Genomic DNA, 16,502 nt, shown 5'->3' with positions numbered 1-16,502 from the left:
ACCAGGACTGTTTTCTGAATCCTGTATTGGGACTATAAATTGAGAACTCTACAAATAGCATTGTTTTCCATACAGCACAGCACAATGTGTCAATTCAAGTTTGATACCCATCTTGTTCAGTGCCGCTTTTAAAGAGAGGCTTGGGCTTGGGATTTAAATATCAGATGGTGTGCATAACAATGGCTGGTTTGATTGATTGATTGAAAATTGTATTAACAGATTGCAGAATGGGTACAATACAGTACAGCTCAATATACACACAATTGTTAAGGAGATGCAGACCAGAGAAAGACTTTCGTCTTGTTTACATCAGGGTCCCCCATTTTCAATTCATCATAACATATATGACACACACGACATACAGATAGACAATACTGCTACATCTATACATTTATGACATACCAGATTTACAAATACAGTATTGTTTGTGATACAAAAAGAGTAAAAAAGAGAGTATATACATTTGACGAAGAAACTGTACATTGGAGGAGGTTGGGTAGGTGGGGTGGATGGGGGGGGGTGGGAAACTGTACATTGGAGGTTGGGTGGGGGTTGGGTAGGCGGGGTGGGGTAACTGTACATTGGATTATCGACTAAACCTTACTTGGTCCCAAGAAGAGGGTCTCGTGTATTATTGGGTTAGGACATTTACTGTACATTGGAGGGGGTTGGGTTAGGACATTTACAGGGGCCAGTTTCGAATTGCAGTCTCCCGTAGGTGCTCTTTGAGAGTGGTTTTGAAAGTGGGTAGTGATTTACATTCCTTTACAGCTGTAGGTAGGGCGTTCCACATTGATGTGGCATAATTGCTAAACGTGTTTAGTCCCTTGTTTGAGCCGAATCTGGGTTTACCCCTCATGTTGTGTTAGGAATTGGCACCACTGACCGTTGTTAGCGGGTCAATGTTGACCCGGGGTCTAACTCAGTCCTGACCACTAAAAAGAAAGGAGTATCACTCAATATAGTTAAGACTACATCCTAACTAACATTATATGCATTCATAACCATATAATCCCATTGTAATTAGATTTTATGGCCCCCGAGACACATCATGTCCCTTATTTTTAAGATGAAAATGAGGTTGTTCAATCATAATATACTAAATGTGAAACCCATAGATAATAATGTTTTCTGACTATAATAGAACAATATTAGAATATAACTTCTGAAAAAAAGTTTAGTATATTTATTATTATTTTATTTATTTATATTTAGTATTTTTATAGTATAGTTTTACCTTGCCGGGTCAAGAATGACCCTAACACCACAGTCGTACCTTTTTTTCTGCAGATACCTTCAGAATTTTCAAAATGGTGAAACATAGTTTTGCTGTGCTTATATATTTTGTGTTGTGGAAAGAATGAATGAATGAATGAATGAGGAGGATATATCATAAAGCCTTGTTCTAATAAAATCAACTACATGGTAGTTATTACATATTATAACCTTGAAACGGGTCGCTGGAGACCCTAACACCACATAAGGGTTATAATTTGTGGAGCTCCCTCTTGTGTTGTGGTCATGGTATTCACTGACCTTTGGGAATTATTTTGACATGTAGCCTACATGGGTACCTTAGTGGTGTAGTGTAGTGTATTTTGTAGACCAGGCCCATTGCAAGTTGCTGTACTCTGTCGTCTACTTTAAGCCATCCTAGGTTGTCAAAGTGGGCAGGGGTGAGGTGGGTTCTAGGAGTAAGGTCAAGCAGTAGTCTGACCAGTTTGTTTTGTGATGTTTGTAATTTTGCTTTAATATGTGAATCATATTATTATTATTATTATTATTATTATTATTATTATTATTATTATTATTATTATTATTATTATTATTATTACAATGTGTAAAGGCCAAGTAGTGAGAAACACTACTGGAAAGAGGGACAGCATTTGGTAACTGGGAGAACAACTATACAACCATGCACAGTGAAACATTTGTGTTTATCAAATAGCAAAAACGAACTGCATCAGGATGCGTATGTGTGTGCAGCATCCCAACGCCTATGTCCATAAATCCACCGGTTGCATCCATTTGTTTTTCACTCAAAATTAACTTTCTAGAGCTCTCGTAGTATAATTCAAAGTACGGTCAAATAACGGTACACCTTTAAAACGTTTAGCCTAGAAGAACTCTTCTTTGGAACCTTATCGCTCTGCGACCCGAGACGCGGCGCTCACAGCAGGCAACGCGAGGACAACTAAAAAAAACGAGCCACTGTATGAATCGAAGGTCCTTCCACGCTCTGCCGCTTTCTCCTGGACAGCAATCTCGGCGGTAATGGCGGATTACGACAACTACGATGACCGAGACCGGGCTTACGGTAGCTTCGGTGGAAGAGGGTGAGAAAAATAATAACCGCTCTGCTTGCGGGGAAATCATTGCCATAGTGTCGGACCGAGAGAAAAAATAACAACGCTCTGCGCCTCGTCCACGCAGCAACATGTAAAGCTTTACTCGAGGAGAGATAGGCCCGGCCGCGCCACCCGACGGGCGCCTGCTCTCGCGGCGGCCGCCCAGATGAATGGGAAGCCGGCGGCGGGGACCTGGGAAACGCCGCGGCTTGTTGTTGGGACAGCGGGGCTATAGCTAGTTGGGTTAGCAACACGACGCTGCTACCGTTCATCACACAGATGTGCCCATGAGGTTTTAGCTAGCTTGTTTTTTATAAAAACGCGTGGTTATAAACTGTTCAGACCGTATAGATGCCGCATAGATGCCGCAGTCCGGGTTTACTTGACTTTATCTGCTTTGTGTGGCGTTGCCATTGCCAACAACAGGGCAGCGGGTCGTTAGCTGCGTTTCCTCGGGTGTTAGCCGCGATACACATGGGGCTGCTGCATGATGCTACAGCTCGCTGTTATTCACACGTCGAATGGGCGATCTTGGTGCACTTCTTTCATTTGGAACATTTTCACTATGTATATATGCCGAGCTATTCTCAAAGTGAGTACTGTAATTATTATCCTGCTGCTGGATGGCAACTGTTGTCTCTGTATGTGTGGGGGCCCTGCTTCGCCTCCATTAGCGAGTGGCTACGTAGCTGCTATCCCTCCTCGATTTGGAGCCGAGCGGTGCGGCTGGCGATTTAAAAACAAGCCGCTTGTTGTTGGCTGTTGTGAATTGGAACGAATTGATGCGCCATGCTGCATAGTAGAAAACGAGCAACATTCTCAGACTACTCTATCCAATGTCAATAGATAGATAGCAGATTGCGATTTGGCCCACAGTCACTGGCGGCACCTTGTTTCTTCTTGTTGCATGTGGACGAGCCAGGGGCGACGGGGGTGTGTAGCCACAGAACAATTGTGGCGTGTGTAATAATGCAGGTTTATTAATGAACGAGCTATTCTTCAACAGTGTGCTCTGCTCTATTGGGTGAGGGAAAAAAGCATTCAGATTTGATGCCAACTGGTGTTATGAACCTAATCGGCAAACGCAACACAAACCTACTGACACCTGGAACATGTCGGTGTTGAAAGCAGGCGGGTGTTTGTTTCTTTTCAACTTCTGATCCCCTCTGTTTAGAATGTTAGCACCACCAAGTAAGAGCAGTGCTCACCTGCACCTCAGGGTACAGAAGGAACACGCCTTTGGCTGGGATATCGGCATGTATGAGCTGGAAACACCTGTTTTAGAGTCGTCTCTTGCTTTCAGAGTGACACGCCGTCAATGTTGCGGGTGTGGTGAGTTTCGTACAGGGGTAAAGGTGTTGAAGGTCAGAAAATGCATTTTAGGAGCACATATGAGGCCATTGTAATATGCTGCTCTGGCTTGGAACTCATTCAAAGGCTGTATGGGGTATATATATATATATAGTGCATTTCACAGTCATTCAGGTGGTATGAAGAAAAATAACACTGCACACAAAAACACAAGAAAAAACGGTTCAGGGGGGCTTCCTGTGCTCATTGTTGGCTACTAGTTTGGTCAAATATCTCTGTCCGACTGACTTGTCCAGTCATGGAAATCTGTGAGCTCTGCGTCTGCTTCAGTCGTCTAGTTTGCAATTCACTGACACCAGTGGAATGCTGGAGGCACGTTGGTCCCATCTGCCTCTCTGCTTCATCAGATAGTGTGTCACTGTCTGCTTTGCACCATAGATGGGTGGTGGGAGGGCGGCACCCCGGGGTACCAGATATTGGGCTGTTTGGGCCCACAACAACAACAGTCTAAAAGAGTCGTCAGTCTCTGGAAAATATCCCCAATATTAAATGTGTTAACATTTAGCCTACCGGTAATTTGTAAGTCTGCCCTCTCATCGATTGGTTTGGTCTTAGTCGACCCAGACTTTGTTAGTCAATTAGTAAATTATTATGTTGAATGAGTTTTTCACACATCTCTGGTAAGCACAAGATTTATAGAGGTCCTTTTGCATTTTTGCATGTGGGAAACTAAAACAGATTTGTTGATGTAATCAACTAATTGATTAGTCCACTAAGAATTTGCGCACAAGAGGAATTCATATCCAAGCAATGGCACCTGCTGTCTGAACTTTGAAACCAGGATGAGCGATACAAGTAGGGTAGCATGGTCCTCTGTGTCTGTTCACTAAGAGATTAGGCATGTTGTAAATACGATGCAGTAGCGGTATACAGATAGAACAGCGCTGCATTTTACAATTCTATTAGAAACTAGTATTCTTTGAGTTCTACGATGTACATGACATGTTCACGTTGACTTCTTAGTAGACACTCTTGGGTCATTAGGCAGTGCAGATCTATTCAGAAAATGTTTCAAAACGTGCATCACTGCATTGTAGCAGTTGAGGGGTTATTATTCAGGGCTCAATTTGCTCAAGGTCAACAAGGGGGGCAGTTAATTTCCTGCACTTTTACTCTGAAATCTAAACTTAATGGGGGTTGCAAATAATAACTTGCATTAACAAAGGAGATTATGCTTTTCCCCTTCATTCTCCCTTAAACTTAAATCCACCAATAGGCATCATTAGATTTAGAATGATTCAAAATGTATTATCATCATTATACAGCACAACAAAAAGAAGTTTGGCATCCAACAGTAAAGTGTAATAGTAGGCAAAGCAACTGTAACAGTAAAGTGCAATAGTAATATACAATGTACAGGTGATGAAGCTGGGTATAAACTAAAGTACATGAATTAGTACTAAGTAATAGTTATCGGATGTACGTACAGAGTTGTAGTAGTATGTACAGTGATACAGGTATAAAGACTAATAAGTCATACTGGCCAGCAGTGTAACTAGTAAGAGTAAGAATCGTAAGGGATATGACATACACGTACAGATATAGATGTAGTATCTAGTATCTACAGATATGTAAAAGGATTATGCAGGTATGTACAGATGGATGTGGATAGATAATATACAGTCAAAACAAGTTTACTTTCTCATTTTAGTAATCTACTCGTCATCAAATTTCAAGTTTTATTTGTCACATATAAAGGTACATGTTCATTACAGTGAAATGCTTTGTTCTGTATGAGCTCCCTGAGATTGTGCTTGATACAGTAAAAAGAATAAAGACCAAACACTACAAAATATACAAAACGAAAGTACAAAATGCAAAAATGAGGTAGAGATGTAGTGCAAATCCTTTAGTAATAAATAGATTGAATATGGTGTGGTGTTAAAAAAAAAGTTTTAAAGTTAGTGTGTGCATGTGGATGTTCTCATCTTTCAAGATTTGCGTTGTTGTCTTTGACTGAATGCAAAGCACCTTCTGACCCTGTCGTCCACTGCTCTCTCTGGGCCGCAGACCCCGGGGTGGCGGTGGAGGGTCCGGTGGATCACGCAAGCAGAAGGACCTGCCGACGGAGCCACCCTACACAGCCTACGTGGGCAACCTGCCCTTCAACACAGTCCAGGGAGACATAGACAACATCTTCAAAGACCTGAACGTCAGGAGCGTCCGGCTAGTCAGAGACAAAGAAACAGACAAGTTTAAAGGTGAGAAAGCACCGCCGGCTGGGGGGGGGGGTGCTGAAAGTACGTTTTAGTAATTTAGCTGACTCTTTTATCCAAAGCCACTAGTCGGCAGGAAGAGTACAACTTTCAGCTGAGTAACGATGTTCATCAAAGTGTTGAAACTAGAGTGCTGCAGTGTTGAGTGCATAGTAGTAGAGACATAGTATATTGGGAAGAGTGCATGATAGTAGAAGACCTTAAGTAAGTTTTAGTATATATCAAGTAAGTGTGTATAATCAAGTGTATTTCTACTCGTATGCACTTTTCTGAGATTCAAAGAAATTCAAAGCAAATGTTTAGTATGATAGTCGTTAATCTGAGTAAACTTAATAAAAAGTTTGCCTAACTTAAGTTGTACTTTAGTAAACGTATTAAAGGTTAATCATAAATACATTAAAAGTACAACTTTAATATATTTACGTACACCTTTTTACATTCTAAGTACAGCTTTTGCGTTGACTTGGGAATGCACATGTATGTGTGTACGCATACAGACAACCTGTGGTTGTCGTTGTATACCAACTATCTATTCACACTGTCGAGACCTCACACCAATAACACACACACACATACTTACACATACTTTATTGTGCAGTGTCACACTGTTTACAAAACCTTTGGAAATGATTCAGCCCCCATCACCTTTTTCCACATTTTGTTGTTTAAATAGAACATAGTGGTATGATGAAACTCGAGATCTCTGGTGAGGAATGGTTGTGGGCATCTTCAAAAAGACCTGACCTCATGTCTATTGGAATGAAAAGGGGTTCAGTGGAACCATTGGAGTGTCCTCGTTACACCCAATGCATGCTAGTCCCCTGTGGCTTTGGGGCAAAACCATGCAGTTTCTTTTTTGCAAACGGTACTACTAGGGTTAGCCTAGGGATGGCTGTGAGTAATCCATTACGCTAGTACTCGCCGTTTCAACTGAACTTGAGTGGTTTTTGAGGCTGCAAAATGTTTCTTTTATCACAAAGTGCTAGTTTGTGCCACTGAAACAGAAATCACACTCTGAAATCCAACACTAAAAACAACACTGGTTAGCTGTGGAGCATGAGAGCGTAATCGCGAAAACCTTGTGTTCAAAGCTAGCATAGCGTTATCTGAAAGATAAAAAACAGTTATCTTAGTGTTATCTGAAAGATAAAAACAGTTGGCTTAGTGTTATCTGAAAGATAAAAAACAGTTAGCTTAGCGTTATCTGAAAGATAAAAACAGTTAGCGTAGCATTATTTGAACGATAACAGTTAGCTTAGCGTTATCTGAAAGATACAAAAAAACAGTTAGCTTAGCGTTATCTGAAAGATAAAAAAAAAAACAGTTAGCGTAGCATTATTTGAAAGATAACGGTTAGCTTAGTGTTATCTGAAAGATAAAAACTGTTAGCTTAGCATTATCTAAAAGAAAAACAGTTAGCTTAGCATTAATTAAAAGATAATAACAGCGGTTTGTGTTTGCATATCCAAATTGTGCCAACAACATGTCGCCCACTTTGCGTAGCCTTCATAGACTAGTATTGATACGGACATGCCGTTCCATGAGCGGAGAGAGCTGTTGCAGACAGAGTGCAGGTAATGTATTTATTACAAATGGTAACTGACTGTTTTGACTGGCAAGCACCTTATGCATATGCATAACGACCATCAATTGCCCTTTTGTGGTCGGGAAAGTTGCAGAACGTGTTTCTCTCGTCTACTGCCCAGTCAGCAGTCTCACATGCACTTGAAAAGTGACCGTCAATAAGCAGAACAGCATCGTGTCAAAAGCAAAACGCTCAAGTGTGGCTTAACTTCACTGATGGCAGCAGAAGATTGGTTGCATTTTGCACCTTTTTACTTAGAAAGTCTTTTATTTTTATTTTTATTTTTTATTAATATATTTGCACAAATCTTCGAGTTCAGGGGAAAACTTTCAACAGCATAACATACAAAGTCAAAGATTTGTCTTTTTCTTTTTCTTATAGACATACAAAACATACAAAGGACTTATACACTTAGGACGTCTCTTAATTGAATCTGCTGCACAAGCTGAGCTGTGCCTGTGTTTGATCAAGCGCAAGTGTCTCTCCAGTCTCCACCCCTCTGTCTCACTGCGCACACAGTTTAATTTAATCTCAAACCTTTATTTAAACTCTAAAGGCAACTGAGGTTTCCCTCATTTACAGTCACGTCGAGTGTATTTACAGAAATGAGCAAAAAAAGCATGAATTCACACAGTATATAAATTCACAACAATAAGACAACGAGATGAGGCAAGAAGCAAGGATAACTAATCAATTAAAACATACAACTTTATTGACAAAGGTTGGAGATCGAGGTTTTAAACTCTGCAACAGAGGGGATAATCTCAAGCTTTAACGACTGTCGGAGTTCATTCCATGAGCTAGAGGCATCAGGGCATAATTATTTGAAAATGAACAGACTTGACTCTGGAAGTGCTCTGTGTCGTATTTCAAGAAAGATATGCCTCGCCCTCTACCCCCCCCCCCCCCCCCCCCTGTACAGTTCAGCAAATCAACCAGTACCACAAGCAGATGAAACAGAAAGACTGTAATAGTAATTATTAATATAAATATCAATTTTGGAACCGTGGAAGAACCGGCTTCGTTTTCAAGTATCTATTTTGTTTTCAAAACTTTTTTTCACTTTGTCATTATGGGATATTGTGTAGAGTAGATTTGATGGCAAAAAAAGGTTTTTAAATGAATAACGACACAAAATGTGGAAAGTGAAAGGGATGAAGACTTTCCAAAGGCACTGTATCCACACTGTCTTGAGGAGACATGCAGACACACACACACACACACACACACACACACACAAGGCGTTGCTTTTCCTCTGATGTTTGAAGCTGTCTCTTCAAATCTCTTGACGGAACAGAAGTTGGATGACGCAAAATAAGCTTTGATATGGTAACCGACCGTGACTTTGACACAGCCTCCCAGAGTCTGTTCAATCATATTGAGTGACACTAGCTCTAATTCATTACCTTGTAATTGCTTGACAAAAAAAAAAAAAACATTTCACCTTTTAGTTTGAAGTCAGTTTAAAGAGACCGCCCTAACACAGGCAAACAAACACACACCTACCCCGATATTTGTATTATTGCACTATTTTTACTGGGGAAAAGGTGAACAATGGCTTCTGTGAGAAAAACTTTTTGAATGAATGGATTAATAAAACATTTACTAGGCATTTAGCCAACACCCTTGATGAATTAAATGTAGGCATTTAGCCAATTCCCATGTCCAGAACCACATACAATAATAAGGGCCTTGTAAAAACCGCTCTGTTCGCCTCCTCCTATTGACTTGATGCATTCCTACCGCCTCTAGATTTCTCTTCGTGTTTTTTTCTGAACTCCAAAACAACCACATTAAGATCAAACTGAGACACCTCTGCTTTGAGATAACCTAGTTAGTCAAACTGAGATGCCTCTGCTTTGACATAACCTAGTTAGTCAAACTGAGACTACTCTGCTTTCAGATAACCTACTTGGTTTTAACTTTTTGAGCTCTTAGATATTCGTTTTTCTCCCCTGTTGATCATCGATCGTTTAATATCTTTGCTTCATTGTCTCATAAGTTACTGATAGATTAATTTAAGGCGAAAACAAACCTTGACAGAGACACACACACCATGTCACTAACACAGCTCTGGCCCTGATTTCTATTGCCTTTGGTGTAGCAGGAATTCTGTCTCTCGTATCTTATCATGGTATTAATTACTCGCAAAGAGAAATGTCATATTTCTGCAAATTTCCCCCCAAATCTCAACATTCTGCGGCTTTCCGCATCTATGTCTGAATTCTGTTTTTAAACCCAGGTACCGTAATTCCGTCTGATTTGCGTAAAACGGAAAGTTATATATATATATATATATATGGTCCTACAATACTGCCCTGCAGAAGCTAACCATAGTAACTGAAACATTTCTTTAAAATTCTTTGACTATCCAGTGATTCCCCTTTTCTCTAAAACAGAGTAAGATTGAACTCTGAAACTTTGTCACAAGATAATAGATATCAAGATATTTTTAAGTTCAATTTCACTTAACTAAATTTTGAAGAAAATAATGTAGTTACTGCGGTTAGCTTCTGCTGGGCAGAATGAGTAAGTTCATATGAGAATCGGATAATTATAACAGGGTTCCCACGGTCATGAGACGTTTTGAAAAGTCATGGAAATTTACGATCATGGTCATAGATTTAGCATTTATGTAAATATGAATAATATACATATGAAATGAAGTAGCTGCGAGGAGAAAATTATTGTTGTGCTCCATTCCAACCTCCAGCTACAGTCGACTTCAGTCACATTTACAGTGTCATAGCAGTTAAAGAAAAAGGTTGTTCATTAATTTCACCACAGAAATACAGTTATGGATATTGGGTATGAAGTTATGGAAAGGTTTTTTAATTTAATGGGAAAACAAGTGTGGGAACCCTGTTTTATAAGTAGCCCTTTTTAAAGAACAAATGCAAGGCATGACATCAGAAGGATTGATCTTTTTCTTTTGGTTGGCTCCTGTTTTTATTCATGCATTTGTTATATTTTTCAGGTTTTTGTTATGTAGAGTTTGACGAGTTGGAATCCCTAAAAGAAGCTTTGACATATGATGGTGCCGTAAGTAAAAACACTACATATCTATTTAATGACGAATCACCTGTTATTTCATTACACCTGTTGCTTGCAACCAAGATGTCTTTGAATGGAATACTGTGAATACACCAGGCCCTGGCTACATGTAGTCGTGAGCTGTCCTGAAACCAAGCTACAACCAATAAGATAATTCTGTCAGAAGATGACCGATTCATCATTTCATGGGATGGAACCAGAATTCTTAATTTAAAAACTGTTGTTAATCAAACATTAAGAAACTAAATGGAAATCCCTTTCACACACAAAACTAGGGGTGTGGGAAAAAATCGATACGTAGTAGTATCGCGATACTTTGCGTGGCGATACTGTATCGATACAGGGACGGCAAGTATCGATATTTAATTATTCATAAAAAAATTAAATAAATTAATATTTTTTTTGTATACGGAAGTTTCAATACCTGTAATAGCCGCTTTTCCACTGCATGGTACCTACTCAACTCTACTCGACTCTACTCTGAATTTTCGGTTTTCCATTACCAAAGTACCTGGTACCAGGTACTTTTTGGGTACTTTTTTAGTCCCTGCTCTGTCGAGGTTCCAAGCGAGTAGAAGTGGTACCAGAAAAGTCACGTGAAACACTGATTGGTCAGAAGAGAGATGCGTCACACGTTGGAGCATCTGCACAAAAGCAGAAAGCCCCATCTTTAATGTCTCGCTTAGGATTAATTTCATTCATTATTTGTTTGCAGCAGGAACAAGTGCAATAAACAAAAAAAGGATGGATTCACTGTGTATTCTGCCTCATTTATTGATGAAACAAAACCGACATCAACCCAATTTACCACGAGCGGAGAGTTTACTCTCACAAAAAGATAGCTGATTTGTTAAGCTTGTTGTTAGCTTAGGTGCTATTATGTGCTTGAGTTCTAGCATGGCTAGCGAACATAGCGTGATCAATATAACTCGCTATTGGTTGTTTGTACTAATAACGTTAATGCTAGTGGAATAGACACAACGTGAGGTAATCACCATCCATTTTAAACCGGTTATTACCTAATGCTAACGTTAACGTTAGCAGATAGACACGAGAGGTAACGTTAAAGCTTGTTGTTAGCCTAATGCTAACGTTAACGTCAGCAGATAGACACGAGAGGTAGCGTTAAAGCTTGTAGAATAGACACAATGAGAGGTAACGTTAGCGTTAGCAAAATAGACACAACGAGAGTCTGGTTAATGTTGTTATTGATTGATTGAAACTGTGTTAAACTCTGGCTTGCTCCAAGCCCTCAAGGACATAGCTATGCTCACGGAGCTCTCATGCTGTACGTCAGCGGCCCCGCCTCCCCACATGGAGACAAACGAAGTACTACCTGCAGTGGAAAACGAACCAGGTACCAGGTACCTAAAGCGAGTAGAGTCGAGTAGGTACTATGCAGTGGAAAAGCGCCATAATAGTATAATAGTACAGTAGTCCACACACACACATGGAATATGACTGTAATACAAACAGTTCAGTTTGTCAGGTACATGCAACACAGATTACAGTGTTTACATCTGTCTGCTTGAGAAAATACCATGATCTGCAATAAAAATTATTGAAGTGAGATGAACAGACTGAACTTTATTTTATTAGATAAAACATGTTGACAAAGTTTTTCTTTGCAGTTGAAAAAAGGTAATAAATAAAATGTAAGCAAAAAAAATTAAAAACATCGCAATATTTTCAGCGTATCCTGATATTTTTAGTATCGTGATGCAAGTATCGCGATAGTATCGTAACGTGAGGTCTCTGGCGATTCCCGATACACAGAACCCATATAATTGCCGGATTAAATTAGCAGTTTCTCTTGTTCACACAAGCAAGTACTTTAATTTATTTGAACGTGTTCAGTGTTTCCCCTGGAAAAAAAATTCAGCAGCGGTGCTGTGCCTCTAGGGGGGTCCGGTGGGCATCAATCGAGCCTCATGCTAGTGTTGCAGACTCTCTCTGAGCTCAATTGGGAAAATAGCGCCCCCTATCGTCTCTCCCTGTGTAACTGCTAGGGATGGGTACCGAATTCGGTACTTTTGAGGTACCGAACCGAAACACGTCGGTACTACCGAGTATCGAATCAAGTGAGAAACCAAAACAAAAATTAAAAAAAAAAATGTATTAAATTTCTTTTTTACTTTTTTTTTTAAACTTTTTTCTTTTCATGTCAACGTTCACACGCACAATATATGCTTACCTAGGATTTGACTTGATTCAACAACAAAGCAGTCGGAGCAATGACAAGCCGAAATCTGTCGAAATTGTAGTTATTTGAAGTTTGGATTTTTTATTTTTATGACTGAGGTAGGTAAATTAAAAGCCTCCTCATGTTACTCTCCGGGCGAGGCATCTGAAGAGATCCAAGTTGATCGCCGACCCTCAGAACAGCGTGGATTATGTATTTCCAGTACCCAACGCTGAATCAATAAACACGATCGATATTTGGAATGGCGATCAGGAATTGGAATAATCTTTTTGGAGAACATCTGATATGAGGTAAGCAATTTATTTTACCAGTCTTGGGGTAATCGGATCTATTTTGACCTATATATCAACGTGTGCCCTATATGTGTGTCTGTGTGTGCGCGCTGATCAGGACATAAGAGAATATATTTTTCAGATCGCTTCTCTAGCATGCATAAGTACACATACTATCGATAATCTAGCGTTTATTTGAAAACGATTCATAAATAGGCCGAAAAATGACAGTTTTTTGTGTATGCCAGAATATTCCAGTTATCACGGAATCTATATATTTTCCAGGAAAACGAGGGCTTTTCAAAATGCTATAAAACGGAAATAAAAAAAAAATTAATAAAGAAAATCCGTCTCGACAATGTTGCCTGCAAACAAGTCATTGATAAACGACGGGCAGATTAGACACATAGCCATAATTTAAGACTGCGTTTAGAGCGCTATCATTGAAGTGAAGTGGGTGGCATCCAACGATAAATCTTGCACTTTTTTTTTTATATATATTATTTAAAAAAAAATCTAATAGTCTAGTTCAGGGGTCAGCAACCTTTTTGACATGGAGTGCCTGTTTGAAATATAGTTGTAAGTTGTAACTAGTGTGCCTCAACAATATTCCATGCATCGTAATTTTTTTTTCTCATAATCAGGTATTTTTAATGATAATTTTTACATTATTACATCATTATTGTTATTGTTATTATTAACTATTATTATGATGGTTGTATCAACCCTAAATCTGAGTTGGGGGGGGGGGGGGGGTGCAATGCAGACAAACAGCTGCATACAGTGCGACCATTTCACTCACATTTGCCCATTCATTTTTGGACACATCACACACCATCGGTTTGTGTACTGTACGTGTGCTGTCATAGCTCCACCTACAGGCCTAATGGAGAACACCAGGATGTGAATGGAGGGTGAATGTGAGGTATATCATGTAAATAAGTTTTGATTGATCGCAAGACTACACTGTAAAAAAAAAAAAAAAAAGTTACCAGAACTTAAAAATATTGAGTTCAGTTACTGCGCATTAAGGTTTTCAGTTTTCAATCCATAATAAGTTAACAGAAAAATAAGTACACAACCACATTATTTCAACCTAATAAAACTATGTTTATTATCATTGTTTTAAGAACACAAGTTGACTTGGTAATACTCACATTTTGAGTTAAAAAAAAGGCTTTTAACATGTGCAATGTTCAATGAAATAGACAAATAAATAATAAAATTTGTTGATTAATCCCACTGGTCACAATGGTGACCGTAATAATGTTTTTGTTATAAGGCTCTGCAAATGTTACTGAATGATGTAGCAATGTATTTCCAGCTAAATTGAAATAATAAACAAATAAAGGGTCTCAATTAAATATGTGGTAGTAAAAAGAACCTGTGGGAGGATTTCAACAAGATAAATGCGACAACAGTGCAAAATATTTAACTATAATATTAAAAAAAAAATATATATATATATATATTTTTTTTTTATACTGCTGCTGCCCCCCCCCCACGCGTGCCTAGGGTTGCCTACCCCTGGTCTAGTTCATAGCAGCGGCGGTCCTAATTCAGCAGCGGCGCAGTGCCGACGTGTTGAAAATGGATGATTCGTCATGCCGATGTTGCAATGTAGCGCCGACAGACCTACGCTAATGTTAGCTTAACACTTTCAGTGCCCAGCGGGGGCGCACGATTTAGTGCTTGAATGCCCACCATCCACTTCAATGTTGGCGTTAATATCGCCTAATCTATGTTTTAAATTATGGCTATGTGTCTAATCTGCCCGTCGCTTATCAGTGACTCATTTTCCAGTCAACATTGTCGAAGTGGATTGTTTTTTATCGGTTCATTCCCGTTTTATAGCATCTTGAAAAGCCCTCGTTTTCAAGGAAAATAAAAATATTCCATAATAAACGGAATATTCTAGAATACACAAACTCATTTCTCTGCCTATTTATGAATCGTTTTCAAATAAACGCTAGATTATCGATAGTATATGTGTACGTATGCACGCTGGGGCCGCGATCTGATATCTGATCTGATATATTTCCTGATCGCTCGCACAGCCATATGACACATAGGGGAAAAGCGTATATCTCCGTGAAAACAGGTCTGATTATCCTAAGACTGGTAAAATAGATTCCTTACCTGAGATCAGATGGTATCCAAAAAGATTATTCCAATTCCTGATCGCCATTCCAAAAATCAATCCTTTTATTGATCCAACGCGTATACTGTAAAACACATATTACACGCTGTTCTGAGGCTCCACAATGACTGGGATCATCTCCGGTTACATGCGTGAGAAGTAAAATGTGGATTCCGGAATTTTTTTTTCTCATCCATTTTCATTGAGTCCATTCCAAAAGGGTGCATTACCATCTGGGAGACGATAGTGGGTGCTTTTTTCACATCTGAGCTCCTGGTGGGGCTGGTTTCCCAACGGTAGACTCTGTTGATGAAATATGAATTCAGATCGCTAATAAAAAAAATGTCACGCTAATTATCGTGCTGGGCATTCAGGGGGCGGGCTGCTAACACGTTATGTCGTGGCTGGCATTCAAAGTGTTAATGTGTTCAAATGTTGACACTGGTGCTGTTTCACTAACATTGGGTTAGGTTTCGGAAAAGTCACATATGGAGCAACACTGGTCCCGTGTTTGTCTATTGAGTTATTTACTTCTGATAAATTGTAATCTAGAATCCAATCCCAAAATGTAATGGGCAACTACAAGTTATTTAGCTAATGATTCATTCTCTGTTTTCTCCTAATGTGTGTTTATATAGGTTTGATGATGTCCTAACAAAACATCATCTTTGTTTTAATCTTGGAAGAAATCCACATTTCTGAATAGATTTTTTAATTGACTCAACATTCTACATGGAGACAACATTGACCCTTCTCTGTCCCTCCCAGCTCCTTGAAGACCGGTCCCTCAGGGTGGACATCGCTGAGGGCCGGAGACAAGAGGGGAGGGGAGGACCAGGACGTGGTGGTGGTGGTGGTGGTGGTGGAGGTGGTGACTTTGGTGGCTTCCGGAAAGACGACCGAGGTAGCGGATCTACTGGCTTGGACCGTGACAATGGTGGAGATATTGCCGTGTTATTTTTAATACTGTATACTACTGAACTGTGTTATTGTGTGCTATTCTACTACATTCTACTAGGGCTGGGCGATATGGCCAAAAACGTTATCGCGATAAAATTATAAAATTATTTTCATATAACTCGATATCGATAATTATCGTCGATATAATGTCTGTCAAGTTTAATTAACTTCTTATGCCCGGCGGCGATGGACGGGCTATTAATAGCATAAATATATATAATAGACTTGTTTTGCTGCTGCGAATGTCTCGAGTCGAGTTGATGTCATCAGTCCGCGCACGTTAGCAGTTAGCCGACAAGCGGAGTATCTCATGACAATTTACTAAATATGACCCTAAAATACTCTCTTCCGCC

General features: G+C 39.5%; 1 protein-coding gene across 5 annotated transcripts in view; it reads left to right on the top strand.

Moving 5' to 3' along the window:
* The first annotated feature begins 2,189 nt into the window (after positions 1-2,189).
* Positions 2,190-16,502, top strand: part of eif4h (eukaryotic translation initiation factor 4h) — a 31,331-nt gene continuing 17,018 nt past the window's right edge. For 3 of the 5 annotated variants that reach the window (XM_084327751.1, XM_084327748.1, XM_084327747.1), the window contains exons 1-4: positions 2,190-2,336; positions 5,730-5,920; positions 10,498-10,562; positions 15,958-16,126. In XM_084327751.1, the coding sequence (XP_084183877.1) occupies positions 2,275-2,336; positions 5,730-5,920; positions 10,498-10,562; positions 15,958-16,126 (487 nt within the window). In that variant the 5' untranslated portion in view covers positions 2,190-2,274. The remainder of the gene's footprint in view (positions 2,337-5,729; positions 5,921-10,497; positions 10,563-15,957; positions 16,127-16,502) is intronic. The other 2 variants (XM_084327750.1, XM_084327749.1) reach the window with 1 other exon arrangement.

This window comes from Notolepis coatsorum (assembly GCF_963971535.1).
Source record: "Notolepis coatsorum genome assembly, chromosome: 1".
Lineage (NCBI taxonomy): Eukaryota > Metazoa > Chordata > Actinopteri > Aulopiformes > Paralepididae > Notolepis > Notolepis coatsorum.
The sequence above is the reverse complement of the archived record's forward strand: the minus strand, read 5'-3'. Positions and strand labels throughout refer to the sequence as shown.